This window comes from Pelophylax lessonae, assembly GCF_965119305.1.
Source record: "Pelophylax lessonae genome assembly, chromosome: 3".
Lineage (NCBI taxonomy): Eukaryota > Metazoa > Chordata > Amphibia > Anura > Ranidae > Pelophylax > Pelophylax lessonae.
In genome coordinates, this window is record NC_138770.1 from 515,272,748 (window position 1) to 515,288,742 (window position 15,995).

General features: G+C 40.2%; 1 protein-coding gene across 1 annotated transcript in view; it reads right to left on the reverse strand.

Moving 5' to 3' along the window:
• PLEKHG1 (pleckstrin homology and RhoGEF domain containing G1) overlaps window positions 1-15,995 on the reverse strand; it is a 247,362-nt gene that overhangs the window by 56,101 nt on the left and 175,266 nt on the right. Inside the window, exons 3-4 of the mRNA XM_082249953.1 lie at window positions 9,201-9,301; window positions 7,857-7,926 (exon numbers count right to left, since the gene is read on the reverse strand). Of these exons, the coding sequence (XP_082106079.1) occupies window positions 7,857-7,926; window positions 9,201-9,301 (171 nt within the window). The remainder of the gene's footprint in view (window positions 1-7,856; window positions 7,927-9,200; window positions 9,302-15,995) is intronic.

Below are 15,995 nucleotides of genomic sequence, written 5' to 3' on the forward strand. Positions count from 1 at the left end.
TTTTAAATAAGATAAAAGGCTACACAATGTAATACACATGTATTGTAGAGATTATAAAGGGAGTTTTTTGTTTTTTTTTTTCAACTAACACTTTAAATATACCACTCTGTGCTATCAATTCTATAAAGAAACACATAATTATGCTTGCCATACACAGAGTCATTTTCAACAAGCTGGGGGTTACAAAAATGACAAAATATATGAACCACTTAAGTACTAGGCTACATATAACCTGACATGCAATATTGTACCCAAATTAATTTTATACATTTTTTTAAAGATAGAGCTTCCTTTCAGTTGCATTTATTAACTGCTGGGTTTTTATTTATTGTTATATAAGGGAAAAAGACCAACGATGTTGAAAAAGCCTGATGTTCTGAATTCCAAATGCATTAGTAAAGGTACTAAAATGCCCACAAATTTTTTTAGTTTAGGATATTATCTGTACATTGGACAATATTATTTGGAGAATAAAATCTTGAATCTGATACCAGAGACAGTTTTTCAGGTTTCTTTAAAAAAAAAAAGACCCATTAGTCAAACACTGTCCTCCCACTCAGGCCTACATTAAATAAAAAATATATAGATATAGTTTAAAGGAATACAACTATACAGATATCATTTTTAAGAACATACAGGCCTAGAGAAAAGCAGGTGTATGGTCTGGTAACATATGGCGCTATAGATTGTGATGCTTCTTTGTAAATTACGTAAGCAATTCTTAAAGCTTAATCTGCTTTGCTTGCTAGCTAAGGGAGTGTATGCACTGTTCAAACACTCATAATATACATTTTATCTGTAAATGGAGCTCCTCCTTATGGGAACAGGAGCAATAAGGTTATGCTGTTAGAAGGCAATAAGGTTATGCTGTGGAGAATAATGTATGCCCATCTCTTTTGGCTTAAAAAAATGCAGCAATGCTCCTAAGAAACTTAAAAGGACAAAAACGTTCATGACGACTTGAATAAAGACTGGTATCTGGATTGTAATCTGCATTTTATTGCTTAGGTTACTGCTATTATGTAAAATATTGTATTATGGTAACTGGACATGTAATGATACAAATAATGGAAAATACAGATTACTTTATATATTTATTTTTTTCACCATGCAGACCAACTTATCATGAAAACTGTCTAAGTTGAAATATTTTAACTGCAACTGCCCAAGTACTGGCAGTGGCAATGTTAAAGTTTCTCCCAACCCCTGTCACTTTTGCATTCTCTTACCTAAAACTAGCTGCAATACAATTGTTGAATTTTGTTTGAAATTCTTCGCATTAAGAACAGTTGTTTGATTTTTCAAATGTTAGCTGAGTCAAGTCAATGTTTTTCTTTCTTTTTTTTTTTTCTTATCACAGTTTTCAATCACAGTTTGAAGAAATAGGATGGAAATTTTTTCTTTAACCACTTAAGTCCCAGCCCTATTTCGGACACTTTTTGTTTACAAGTTAAAATCAGTATTTTTTCCTAGAAAACTACTTAGAACCCCCGAACATTATATATATTATTTTAACAAAGACTCTGGAGAATCAAATGGCGGTCATTGCAATATTTTTTGCCATGCGGTATTTGCGCAGCGGTCTTTAAAACGCCATTTTTTTGGGAAAAATTTTGAAAAATCACATTTCACTGCATTTAAAAAATACTAAACAGTAAAAGTTAGCCCATTTTTTTTGTATATTGTGAAAGATGATGTCACGCCGAGTAAATAGATACCCAACATGTTACAGTTTAAAATTGCACGCACCTGTGGAATGGCGACAAACTACAGTCAATAGAAATTTCAATAGGCGACTGTTTAAATTTTTTTTAACGGTTACCAGTTTAGAGTTAGAGTGTAGCTCTTTTTTTTTTATTATTGCTCACGCTCTGGCGATTGCGGCAATACCTCACATGTGTGGTTTGAACAGCTATTTAATTTGCGGCTCAACTTCCATATACGTTTTTTTTTGTGCACGAACTAACGGTGACGGCTACAATTTTTTTTTTTTCCTATTTATTTCTTTTTTTTTTAACTTTATTACAGGTTTTAAAAAAAAAAAAAAATCTGATCACTTTTATTGCTGTCACAAGCAATGTAAACATCCCTTGTGACACCAATATGCAGTGACAGGTACTCTTTATGGAGGAATCAAGGGTCTAAAAGACCCTAGACCCCTCCAATACACTTCCATGTATGCAAAACGCCGAAAATGGCGTTTTTGCATACAGCCGTTTTTTAAATTTGCTGCCTTTTGCAGCACAGTAACCTGGAAGTGACGTCATGGACGCCGCCTCCGGGTTATGTCATCGGAGACCCGATCGAAGCAGTTTCCGGCTTTGATTGGGACTCCATCCAGCCAGCGGACGTTCCGGCTGGGTGCTCGGGTCTTGAGGCCCGTTACAAGTCACGGAAGGCGGCGGGAGGGGGGGGGGGGGACATCCCCTCCCGCTCACCCGGGTAACGATCGGGCGGCTCCCGAGCCGCATCAAACGTTACCAACGGAAAGCTGACCATTGGCACTAAACCACGGTACCCGGGATGATGCCTCTAGCTAGAGGCATCATCCCGGTATAACCCCGCAAAGTTACTCGACGTACCCCTACGTCACTTTGCGGTAAGTGGTTAATAAATACATCTCTAACAGTGTATGTGGTTTTAATTTGGGTAAAGTCCATTCATTCCAAAATCAAATATTAAAAGCAAGCAAAGTTTTGAAAAACTGATGACATTTGTCAAGTCATCAAATTTACTGAGAATTTGTGTACAAATTTTCACACAAATGTGCATGCGAACGTTCATTTGAAAATCTACTAGTGTATGGCCAGCTTAAGTTCTTCTCTGCACACTTCCTAAAGAGCAAGCAATCAAGCTGAGAGTTTGAAAATGACTTGCTAAGTTGTTGGCAGACTTGCCAGGCTTCACAGGTTTGTTGCACAATTGCAGCAAGTCTGCAATGTATGACTCCAGATCAACTTTCTTTGCAAATATTCTTCAAGTCTGCTGCAAGATCTGGTTCAGTTAAGTAGTAATAGTCATCCCACCAGAGGGGTCACTGTGGCTGAATTTGGAAAAGTGTAAACTAGAATTTGTGCTTCAAGTGCACATCTTTCCAGTGAAAATGTGCAACTTAACAAAACTTACAAATCAACAAATTTGTGGCAAGTTATCCTTTCTATCTGGAATATTCCAAGTCAGGGACCCAAATTTTGAATCCATTGAATTAGCATGACAAACTATCATTTTAGAAAGGGAGGTCAGTAATGACAGCCGCCATGTTTTTCCTGTAACAGATTTTAAAACCCACAGATTGTCCAGTTGCTCTAAATCTGGCCATACTTGGCTCAAATTTGAGTCAATTTCTGTAAAATGGCTAAAATTCAAGCCATAGAGGCCCTGTGGTCACCTGACTTGTTAAAAGGTGACTGAGAAATTGAAGATCCAAGAAGAAACAAAAGTTGTCCAAACAAGGACTGCAGCCAACCAGGTTTGTTTGGGTATTTTGACAAACGTTGGTGCTGCATGTCAATATACGATTGGACAGCAGCAGGAGATTTGTCCATCCAGGTTGTTCAGCATGGATGAGGGAATCCTATGGATTACATATACAGTATGTCCAGCTTAAGTGGACAATAAAACATGTATGCAACCACATTTCACTCCCTCTTTTCTAAAAAAAATCAAGAACATTTTTTTTTCTAATTTAGATTAGAAATTTACAGTCAGATGAAAAGATAGTTTTCACTGTAAAGTCTAGGAAGGGCTCTTAAAGTGACTGTAAACCCTCACCTTTTAAAACACATTCAGTTTAAAATAGAAAAAAATTGTGTATAGATCTAAAAACATTATAAATACCTTTTTTCCTTTTTTATAAGTGATCACATACTGTCTGTGCTCAGCTGCGTAAGAGCTGGGGGGAAGAGAAACCGCAGTACACTGAAAGACTGTGCAGGAGGTGTGTGTCAGGACAAGACTAATCATTGGAGGAGAGCAGGCAGAGTTCCCTTCACAGCTAGAGAACAGACCACTGTGTGCTCACCTGCTTGGTGTGGTCAGTTTTTAATAGGAAAGCAGAGGGATTGGCAAAAACACCAGGGATTTCACACAAAGGAGGCAATACAAAGAACAGGATACTTTCATACCAGTACATGGTACATCAGGCACATATCAGGAATATCAAAATGTTGCGTTTACAATAAGCAATGATTGAGTTATAATTTACAATATGGGAAATGAATATACACAATCCTAAATGAAATCTAGGGAAGGCCTTTAAAGCCCAGCTAAACCTTTATAAAATATTGGATACGTCAATTAAGAAGGGTGGGGGCCCATGGCTGGGCAGAAATCAGCAGATGGGACCACAGCTCTTTTTGTGAGAGCAGCGCTCTCTTGGCTGTGCTCCAACATGCCCCCTTTTGCCGCTTGGCCAAACAATTTGCAAAGCTCCCAGCTGATGGCTGAAATTTAGCAGTGAGCCACAGAGGGGTTGTGTCAGAATGTGGACATGAGAGCACTACTCTCGCACACAGAGTGCTGCAGTCCCATCTGAATAAATACTTCCAAGGAGATCTGAAAATCCCTCGTCATATAGTAGCATAAAATATGTAATTGTATGCTCTGACAGGTACCTAGTTTCCATGAGGCAAGTACTTTACCTGCTTGGGACACAACCTGAAAGCACCTTATAGAAACAATTGTATTTTGTGGTCATATTGTGACCCACTAAACACTTCTGGAAGTATTGGGAGTCCTAAATTTCAATACATAAATCACTTTTCTTGGAAACCTTTTACATTTTATAGAGCTTTTAGAGTTCATACAATAGAAAAATAGTGTTTTCAAAATGAAAACTGCTTAGAATTTTTAACGTTTTTTTTTCTGACTGTGAACTTACAGAAATCCATGGGAGATGATACATAGGACTCTGAACCAATTTTCTATGCGCATTTCTAGTACAATAGACCTGCTAAAACCTTGATTTTCCCATTTATTAATTACAGGTACTTATATAGCGCTGTCAATTTATGCAGAGCTTTACATATACATATGTATACTCAAATCAGTTCCTGCCCTCAAGAAGCTAACAGTCTAAGGTCCCCAACTCATATATACTAGGGGCAATTTAGACAGGAGGCAATTAACCTACCAGCATGTCTTTGGAATGTGTGAAGAAATCGGAGTACCAGGAGGAAACCCACGCAGGCACAGGGAGAACATTCAAACTCCAGGCAGGTAGTGCCATAGTTGGGATTTAAACCAATGACCCTAGTGCTGCTAGGTGGAAGTGCTAACCACTTAGCCACTGTGCTGCCCTTCAAGTGTTTTTTTTTAAATTCGATTTTTTACTTCCCAATAAAATCCATATCTCTGCGTTAACTGACGAACACAGCTCTCAATTATTCAGAACCACTGGGTTATATTTCCACCTACAGGAGTAGGACACTAGGCAGAAAAAAAAAGGACTTGGCTATGCCTATGTGCAGTCAGTCCAAGGTGGCATATTCCCCTCTCTGCTATAGGCCTTCAGTTCAGTAACAAGCACTGTCAGAAGTATTACAACTCTATAGAGGGGTGGGTGCTGTGTCTGTCAATCAACTCCCATTCAAAAATCCAATTTTCTTTTTTGTTCATTGATGGACACAGATCTCCATTATTCAGAACCACTGGGGCATCCCCAAGCAGTGCCAGAACATAAGGAGTGGGACAATAGAAAAGACTAAACACAATAGTCAACTAGGTAAACAGGAGCTCATCAAAAAACAACTGGAGCCCAACCTTAAAAATACACCCCCCAAAGAGGGAACAGAACTCTAAACAGCAGCCTGCAAAACTTTGCGGCCAAAGGAAGCAACCGCAGATGCCAACACATCCACTTAGTAGAATTTACTGAAAGTGTGCACCAACGACCAAGTGGCCATCTTACAAACCTGCACCACTGACGCCTAATGACGGAAGGCCCAAGAAGCACTAAGCGCCAGAGTAGAGTGCTTTGTTACAGGGAATGGAGGAACCTGACCCCTGATAGAATAGGTCTGATCCATCTGGAAATGGTCGCAGAACAAGCAGACAGCCCTTTTCTTGGCCCGTCTGTGATCACAAACAGTGAGTCTGACCTTCGAAAAAAGACTCAGTGGCCGCCAAATACACCTGAATCGCTTGAACCACATCCAAATTCCATAGGATGTGTGGGCCTGGGAAACAGAGAAGGCAACACAGTGTCTTCATTCAAACGGGAATCAGAGACTACCTTAGGAAGGAACAACGGAAATAGGTCAAGAACCACCTTATCTTTGTGGACCACAAAATGGGGGGTATGACAATATAACGCCACTAGTTCCAACACCCTGTGAGCAGAAGTGATAGTCACCAAAAAGGCCAAATTCTGGGTCAGCGCAAGCAAAGGAGTCTCCTGAATATTTTCAAAGGGAGGTTTCTGGAGAACTGAAAGCACCAAGTTCAGATCCCAAGGTGGTAGAGCAGACCGCACCATTGGAGTCAGATGTTGAAACCCTTGAATAAAAAAGGTACACACAAGGGAGTACGTGGCCAGGGATTGCTGAAAGAAGACCGCCAAGGCCGACACTTGGCTCTTGATGATAATCAAGGCAAATTTCTGCTCAATACCTCATTAAAGAAAGCTTAAAATCCGAGCCACCGAAAAAGAACGAGGGTGAACTCCAAATCGACAAACACCATGAAATGTCCGCTTTTCACATATGAAAAAGCTGTGGCAGAAGCTTGAGGAGGAAAAGCGTAAATCAGATGATACTGGCCCCATGGGCCCACCAGAGCATCTGTGGCATCCACCAGAGGATCCTGTGACCTTGCCACAAACCTCTGTTGAGCTTGGAGCTTTCAGGTCCAGCTCGGGGGTGTCCCACAATGGACATATCTGATCAAACCCATCCGGATGAAGGGGGACCAACCAACAACCAGAGGGGGGGGGGGTCTGAGGGGGAAGGAGGGCAACCCACATGTCCGACCATCTCAGAGAGGTGCCAGCGTCAAGCCCAAAACCCTCCAGGGGGGGAGGGGGAACAGCTATTCATCATACCAGGAACCAGGAGGGACCGCTCCAGACAGAACCTCCTTCTCTTTGAAATGGGGGGGCTGTCAGCCAGGATAAATGCTGCGACTCAGGCCTAGACCCGGTCGTATAAGACCTCATGAGGCATTTAACTCGCAGGCCAGCCCCCATTCAGTGGGGCTATGTCGCAGCTGACAAAGCACGGAGTTGTGGTCTGCGCGCGCTCGCTGGCCAGACTGGGGTGACTACTGTATGTAGATATCCAGCCCGTCTGGCAGTTGATTGTAGCTCTCGCATGAAAAAAAAAAACAGAAGAAAAAAATTGCCAGGACCAGAGATCCTGGCAGGGAACTAGGTCCTTACTCCTGACTAGGCAGAAAAAAAAAACGGAAGGCCTATATCAGAGAGGGGGAGTATACCACCTAAGACTGCCCACAGGTGTAGCCAAGTCTTTTGCCTAGTGTCCTACTCCTGTAAGGGGGGGCAAGATAACCCTGTGGTTTTGAATAATGGAGAGTTGTGTCCATCAATGAACGAAAGAGAAATATATTTTACAATACAAATGATAAGAATGGAATAGATGAGGTACTTCTAATAAATTTAAAAGGAACATTACACAACTCATACATAATTACAGACTGGATGACAATTTTTGCAGTGACCAGCTTTTGCTTGTGAGTACCTGTATTAATGGATCACATCTATCTGGGGTCAGTATGGTTTGTAACAACTAGGTGTTATCAGCATGGACCTGGTAATTAATTAGTTACAATACCAAACTTTGACTCATTTGGAAACTGTTAACTAAGGTAGTACTTTTTATAAGTGTTAAGGTTTTTCTTACCTTTGACACAAAGCATTCAGCTATTGCAACAGGATCATTGTCACAATTTTCCAAGTCTTGAAGAAGTTCACTAAAAGATAAAAAATTTACATAAAAAATGGTTTCAGAAAATTAGAACCGTGAAAACGCTAACTGATTAACTTGTATGTAAAATACGCACATAGAAATTTTCAGTGAATTACCTATGTAATAGGTTATACATATAATCACTTCTTTTGATAGCATAAAGTAGATTTTCCAGCAACTCATACATTTAAAGTTAGTTCTGTTTATCATAATCTCTTTGGAGTACATACTTACTTTCTTTGAAACCTGTTACGATGAAGTTGGACATAAGAGTGTTGATTGACAAAGCGTTCAGAAAGTAATCCAACTCAAAAAAGATATTTTGTTTCCTACATTCCTAAATGTACATGCAAATGTGGATTCCAGAAAAATGGATATGCTGTGCCGATGGAACTGAGCTTAACTTTGTATGGACACGAACAGAATAGCAAAATGTCTGAAAATTATTTTGATAACCCTCATGTACCTTGTTTTGAAATTCTAGTTTTCAGAATATAGCACTCCCTGACACACAGACATTGATGAAATCTTGAATAACATTAGTGCAAATATCTGCAAGATCTACTTACCTTCTTTAGAAGAGATTCCCAGAAGGCAAATAAAACGACAGATACTGTACGTTTCAAGGGTCATTCCCTGTCTGTTCAACCTAATAAACCATAAAAGGCAACTGTCTCTCTAAAATGGTTTTAACCTTCGTTTGCCTTCAATACATTGTTGGTGAATCTCCACCTTAAGAGCAAGGTGCTATTTGCAGAACTTGACACCAGTATATTTCAGACTAGGGTGGTGTACTGCAACAAGCACCCTTGGCACCTGGCACACCTGTAGCTGTGGCAGTTTTTTGGTTCGTGCTTGGATGTCACATGACTCTCTATTCATGTCACAAGTCCCGTTGGGTTCTGCTTGTTGCTATAGATGAGCTAGCACACTGTCCCTCAAGAAATCTACACTGGAGCATATAACTACTGAGGTTGTGAAACTTGTCCCCTTTTTCATAATGATGCAATGAAGACAGAAAGCCTTGGGGCTTTGCAATTATCTGCAGTGGTCATCTGAGCCTTCAGACAACACTACTGTTGTGGATACTTGTCAAAATTGCAGGTTTTCTACAATAAGCATCTCATTTCCATAGGTATCATTACAAATGATTTATGGAATGCCCAAGTCAAGGCTGTTATTCAAGGAAAACAGATTATACAGTCAAATGACCAAGAAAGTTTTCCCAGGTATTCTGGCTGTCCTTTCATTATCAGATTTAAAAAACTATCACCTTACCTATTGAAATGGTAGATATCTCTTATATTTCCAAACAGTGCAGATCGATCTTCTGTCCCCAGAGAAAGCCTTCTTTGATCACATATAATGTTAAGGTAATCCTAAAAAAAAAAATATGAATAAAAATTATTTTCCAGGTCTTTTTTTAAGTTGCTTATATAGTGTTAAATGATGTATAATAGTTTAAACCATTTTTCTGGTTGCCCATTCACTCCTTTTACGTGGATAAAGACCTAACTTGTATGAAACATCAAAAGACTTACCCATTTGCCGAAAAAGGCAGGAAAACTGATAACGATCTTCCTTAGGAACAACAAATATATTATGCTCATTTTAGTTAAATTATTGTCACAGAAGTACTCTTACAAGGAATGCATGGGTGTGCGATACGTTTTGACTTTTTCTTATGACTACCACCTGTGTGTGACTGGACAAATGTACAGTACCTCTGAGGAAACATAATGGTATAGCTATAGCTACTTTTTATTTGGGGGGGGGGGGGGAGTGGAATTCAGCACCAAACACATTAGGCATGTGGACCTGCAGATGGCTACTTCCATTAAAATTCATGGTAATGCAGGCCGCACCTGTTCCCTCTCCCGAATACAGAAAAATCATAATAAATAAATAAATAAATAAATAAATAAAACACAGGCACCATTTAGGTTGGCAAAAATTTTGGCTGCGGCATGTTTATTAAATAAATTTTTAATAAATCTCATCACATTCTAACCATTCAATAATAATAATTATACTTTCAACTTTATTAAATGCAAAATTCAAACTTTGCTCAGTCATAAAGGACTCGAGCACAAAAAGCATAAAACATAACCAGTCCCCCCTTTCAATAAAAAGGGTGACAAACCACACAAATGTGCCTTGCGACAAGGGAGGGGGGGTGGGGAGTTCGTCACGTTGTCCCGGTCTCACTGGCAGCTACCTCAGAGCGGGAGTCCTTTATATAAAAAGCCCCACTTCTAGAATCTTCTGTCCAATCACGTGACTTTCTAGGGTAGTTTGAAAGTCACGTGATACCTCTCCTTCCCGTCTAAATGCACCTCATTTGCATATTTAAAGCTACAGTACTCCTTTTAAATTTACCTATATATATTTTTTTTTATTTAAATTAAATTAAAGAGGGAGGGGGCGACCGCATGCCCATGTAGTCTGGCCTAAATTCTTTTGCCCTCCTTTTCATTCCCACATTCCCTGGATACTGCCTGAGTGGCTTTCTTCCAGGGCTGTGAGGCTAAACAGCAGCCTTTGCACCATTCACCGGCCTCCTTCCCTCATGTGATCGCAATAGGTACACAGAAACCACCGACTAAAGGAATTTTTGTCGTTTGTCTAAAATAAAAGGTTCACCTTTAAAGGTCAAGTTCACCTTCGTAGAAAAAAAAAATGCACATCTTTTTGCAAATGTAAAAAAAATATGCATTTACTATATTTTTTTTCTATTAGAAGCCTATAAATCATTGCACCTGGGAACAGCAGATCATGGGTGCAATGCAAGGCTCCTGCAGACGGTCAGTGTAGTGGTCTTCCCAAACCTCATATGAACAGGTATAGTTACAGAACAACAGGAGGAATCAATGAACTACCTAGAGCGCTCATCAGTACCCTGGTATTTCATTGAGAACTACAAGCTGCAATGGCTAATGGTTGCTGTAGTTCTCCTATTCACAGAACTCTGTGAATGAAGGATGCTGCTGGGTGGAGCCCTGCACAGCCGAATTTATTTTAAATTATGACAGCAGGTGCCGGGTTGAAGATCCCCGGCCTGCTGTCATAACGGGGGCTTGTTGTGGGGGGGGCTGGAGTGGCTTCTAGTTTAATAACACGTTACACCCTGGCTTTGGTATAACATGCTATACAAAGTGAGCTTAGCCTTTAAGAAAACTAAATAAATCCACATATATTTTCAGGAAAACAAAATGAGAATTTATTAGTTTTTCCCACAGGAGCCTGCGAATGGTACCAGGACAAGTCCACCAAGTGCCCAGGTCAAGAATGTGGAACTGCTCCCCCCTCCCCCAGTTCTAATGCATGTTTTAGAATGGATGTACCACCCTACATTCATTCTCTGCTGTCCCCAGAGCAGCTGCCCCTACTGCCCACCCCTTGTCCTGGCCCTGCCTGCAAAGCATTGCACCCACTATCAGTGGATCGCAGGTGTAATGTTAGCCTGGTCATACATGTTCAAAATTTCTTAGTTTTTTACCATAAACCATATAATAGGAGGTCAAAACTAAACAACACTTTCAGTTGTATCCTATTAGGCAGGCCTTTGTACTACATAGTTGAAGGTAAATCTAAAGAAAATTGTACAGAAAATTGTATAATGTATGACTAGCCTTAGGTTTCTGCAGACATGCCCTCAAGCTTTCTGCTGTACCTCTGCGCAAGCTTGCAGTTAGAAAGCTAAAGGAAGTGGAAGAGGGCGCGTAGTTCCAAACTCCAAGCCATCTGCCACACCTGATTTTAAATTAAATAACAGATGAGGAGGAGATGATCCCCCCCCCCCCCCCGCAGTCATACAAAACGTGTATCAAAAACACACAGGAAGACGCATGATTATGCAGCAGCATTAGTGTGAACCCAGGCTTAGGACTTGTTCACACGATATCATAACAGCATTCATTTGCATAGATCAATGTAGGCTCAATGCAAAGGCACAACAAATGTTGTGCCCTGTTCACACCATAACGCTGCACTGAGTTGAGGTGCACTGCATAAAAATTCAGCACGTCTGCATTTTTATGTAGCACAACTCAGCGCATGTCACCAAATGAAGTGTCATTTTGTGACACTTAAAAAAACAAAAAAAAAAAAAAAGAAGAAGAAAGCGTGCTGCATTGTAAAAATTCATTGCAACTACACATCGCACACCAGTGCGCATGTGCTTTAGCGCTCAGGCTAATCTGCGATCGAGCCGTTATTGATTTTTTTTTTTTTTTATGAATGAATACTTTTTTTTTTTTTTTTTTTATTAAACTTTGAATTTAGCTAAAACGGAGAGAAACCTTACAGAAGCCCAGTAACACAATGACACCTGTTTTCTCTGCGCTTCCCACCACTATGACATCTCAGTGTAACTATTCACTGGGTGTGGGAAACACAGCAAGCACCATTTGACACCAACAAAACATGCTCAGTCTCATTTGGAAACACAGTATTTATTTACTTACACCTGGGAGTCGTCTTGCCTCAAGCAACCCAACTAGATCCCAAGCAGGGTCTAACTTTTGTATGCAAAAAGGAGTCAAAAGAATATCCTCCAGGCACGGAGCCCCGAGGATGACCTCTTCGTGTATCTAATTTTTTTTTTTTTTTTGTGAGCAGATACTGGTTTACCGCAGAAGATTAATAGGTGAAAGGACAGACACATGACATTTTCCAATAAACTGTCTGAAATAATAAAAACAGAGTGTGCTGAAACAGATATTTAGGATTTGGTCTCAGTTACAAAAATAAACCAAGTCTGTAGAGCACACAAATTCTATTATTTAGTGCTGTCACTTTGTAGACTATACAGCTTTTGCTAATTTCCAGAACTTTTTATTTTGTTTTTGATAAAGCAGGGAAGGGTTAGAACCAGTGGTAGTCAATTTGGTGAATATAATGCAGTCTTATACCATTTCCTGGATTAGTTAAGTGACCAATGATCAACTGGAAGTTCTAGGGACCATTCACCTTATCTGCTTTTGCCACCCCAAAGCACCTTGCCAAAAGGTGTGCACTGCAGAGCAATGTGTGGCACCACAACAGGGCCGGGACAAGGGGAGGGGAAGCTGCCCTGGGCACTGTAGTATCATGTGGGGGGGGGGGGGGGTACAACAAGGAAATAAGGGGATGGGAATTTGTGTTTGGTGCAAGGAGAGGAGGGGTGATTTGGGGGGGGGGGGGGGATTTGTGATAGGAGGGATTTGGGAGGTTTGTGCTGGAAAATGTCATATGGAGGGGAGAGTATTTGTGCTAGGAAGGGAAATTGAACAAGGATAAACTCTACTAATGAGCCGATCTATTAAGGGTAGAAGGTACCTGTGAAGAGGGAGTGATGTTGCTCTAAAAAACATCCTGAGGTTCCGAGCGAAGTTCTACCCTTCATAGATCAGATCATTAGTAGAGTTTATCCTTGTTCAGCTGATCCCCGAGACTGATCTTACAAGTGCGATCTGCTGTAGAAACGCCAGGCGTTATTCCCAGGAGTTGGCCTAAGAAGGAGGATTTCCCTGAACACAACAATGGTTCAAATTGCACTTTTGACCCTAACCATGAAAATGGGGGGCAATATTATGGGGTGTGTTGCCAGCTGATGGGAGTGGAGTCACGGAGGTGGTGGATTTTGCGGTGACTCAATATGCAGCACAGGACTCTTATATCACCAGTCACTATTTGATTACAATGGATTGAATGTGGACTATTTCTTGAACTTTTTGCTTTTGGGCACGATTTGATCAATCCCTTTTTATTTATGGTCACCTCTCATTGATTTATGTTTTTTATGGATTTATTTACTCACTCACATATTTATGGGTGTTTTGCGCGGCTAGTTGAGATATATTTTCACTTTATGATGCTAAGTGGGTAATGCATGCCCTGAAAACGGACATGGAAAAGTTACTGCACACACTCTTTTGGCTAATCACTATGGGGTAATGAAGATACATTGTAGACTGGCCACTGAGCGATTAATTCACATACCCTGGAGACTGCTCGCCATGGGGTTATTGCACATATATTGGAGACTTGTTAGCAGGGGCTTATGCTGGCCATACCCTATATTAAAAAAAATAGGACCAAAGTCGGTCATTTGGACAGTTCCTTTGTGTTTCAGCCAGTTAATGGGCATGAATCGGTAATTGGTTGTGACGTTTTTGGGCCGAAAAAAACAAGGACAAGTTTGGAAATTTTATGCTGAACCAACGATAAATTGAAAGGTTAATGTGTTTCTCGTTTAAACAGTTTGAACTAGGTATATGTGAAAAAACAGATGTCCATTTAACAATTTATCGGTCATTACATGATGGCACAATTGTTTTCTCTCATTGCCGAGTTTTCGTTTTCGAAAATGATTTTGAACGATTTGTTGTATAGTGTATGGCCAGCATAAAATGCAGATACACTTCTGGGGGGAAAACTGGCTACTGAGCTCTGTATACTGGAGGGGCCAGCTCAAGTGGGGTGTGTGTATTGGGGCAAGATACAAGGGAAAAAACAATGGCTGTCAATGTAGCGCATGCTTTGTTCAGCTATATTCAGGTCTGGGCACATTTCTCCAAGGAGAAACTGAAAGTAACAGTTTGCTTGGGTATACAAAATTCTATGGATTAGTAAATTTGAGATCCATTAGACACTTTTGACCTTCTCCTAAAATGCATTAAGCTACTTCAGGCGGTTTTGCATTCCCATTAGGTTTAAGTAGAAAAGTGGTTTGACTTGAACAAAAGCCCATGTACAGGCTCTAAAAGGACAATAAATCATGGGTTTATGTATACTTTACACTTCGGCAGGAAGTATTACATGCAATGACATAGGATACTACACTTTTTCCCAATCGTTTTTCTTGTGCGATTTGCTTAAAAAATACAGCATAAAGGATTTAGGTTCCTATTTATAATGTATGATGTGATTTCTTAAAAAATACTTACTGAGCAATGCATGCAGAGTAATACAAATCCAAATTCATATAAATAACTATAAAAGTGTATAGTTCCCTGAGTAAGACATCAGGAGGATCTCAGTATGGGAATCCACACGTAGGCTGTAACAGTATGGACAACATTGAGAAATGGGCAACCCGATGACTATGGACGGGAGACTGGGTTTTGGGCTTATACCAAGCTATGCTGTTGCAAACATTTTAAAAGTTCTTAGCAAGCTAAGATTTATTTTGCTATACAGATGCTATCTAGGCCTTACATATTAGGTGGATTATTCCAGTATTGTGACATGCACTCTGGATATCTTGCCTACACTGGAAAAATATCATATTGATGAGGTCTGGTTCTCAAATACGAAGTATGAACACAATCTATGGCGATGTGTAGATATCTGGATTACACATTTTAATTGATGTGTTCATAGGGTTCATTCCAACTGAGTGATATGTGGCCTAGAGTGGCACTTAAAAGATCGCAAATCGATCTGATATTTGCTGTACCCCATATTTATAGTCTGTGGGGTTTCTCTTCATTTAGAAAGAATTACAGCTACACTGTCCACATTCTGAAAAATCATATATACAAATTTAGTAAAAGACTTTGGTCATTTATTTGCTGACTTTTTTTTTTATATAGATTTGAGTTCCTAGGATATTGAAACACTGATGTCTATTATGTATTTGGTTTTAATTGAAACGTTTAAAAGAAGAACTACAGGCAAAACTTTTTTTCACTTAAAAAGAGTAATGGGGGTTTTAACCCGTCAGGTTTTTTTTTTTTTTTTGCCATTTGTGGGGGAGATGGATCTCCACTTCCTGTCCTTAATCAAAAACAGAAGTAACGAAATCCTTGCATACTAAAGAGGAAGTAACGCTTCCTCTGTAACTTTGTACCTATAGGTAAGCCTATGATATGGCTTACCTATAGGTACTGTAAATATCTCCTAAACTTGCACTGTGCAGGAGATATTTACTTTGCATGCAGCCAGTGAAATCACTGGCGCAGGCGCTCTGAAGGAATGGCCGCTTGTGCCGTTCCTTCAGAGCCCTGTGGCGTGAACGGCGACTCCTGCGCGCATGCGTGGGAGTGATGTCCTCGCGGCTCCGGCCAATCAGATGGCCAGAGGACGCAA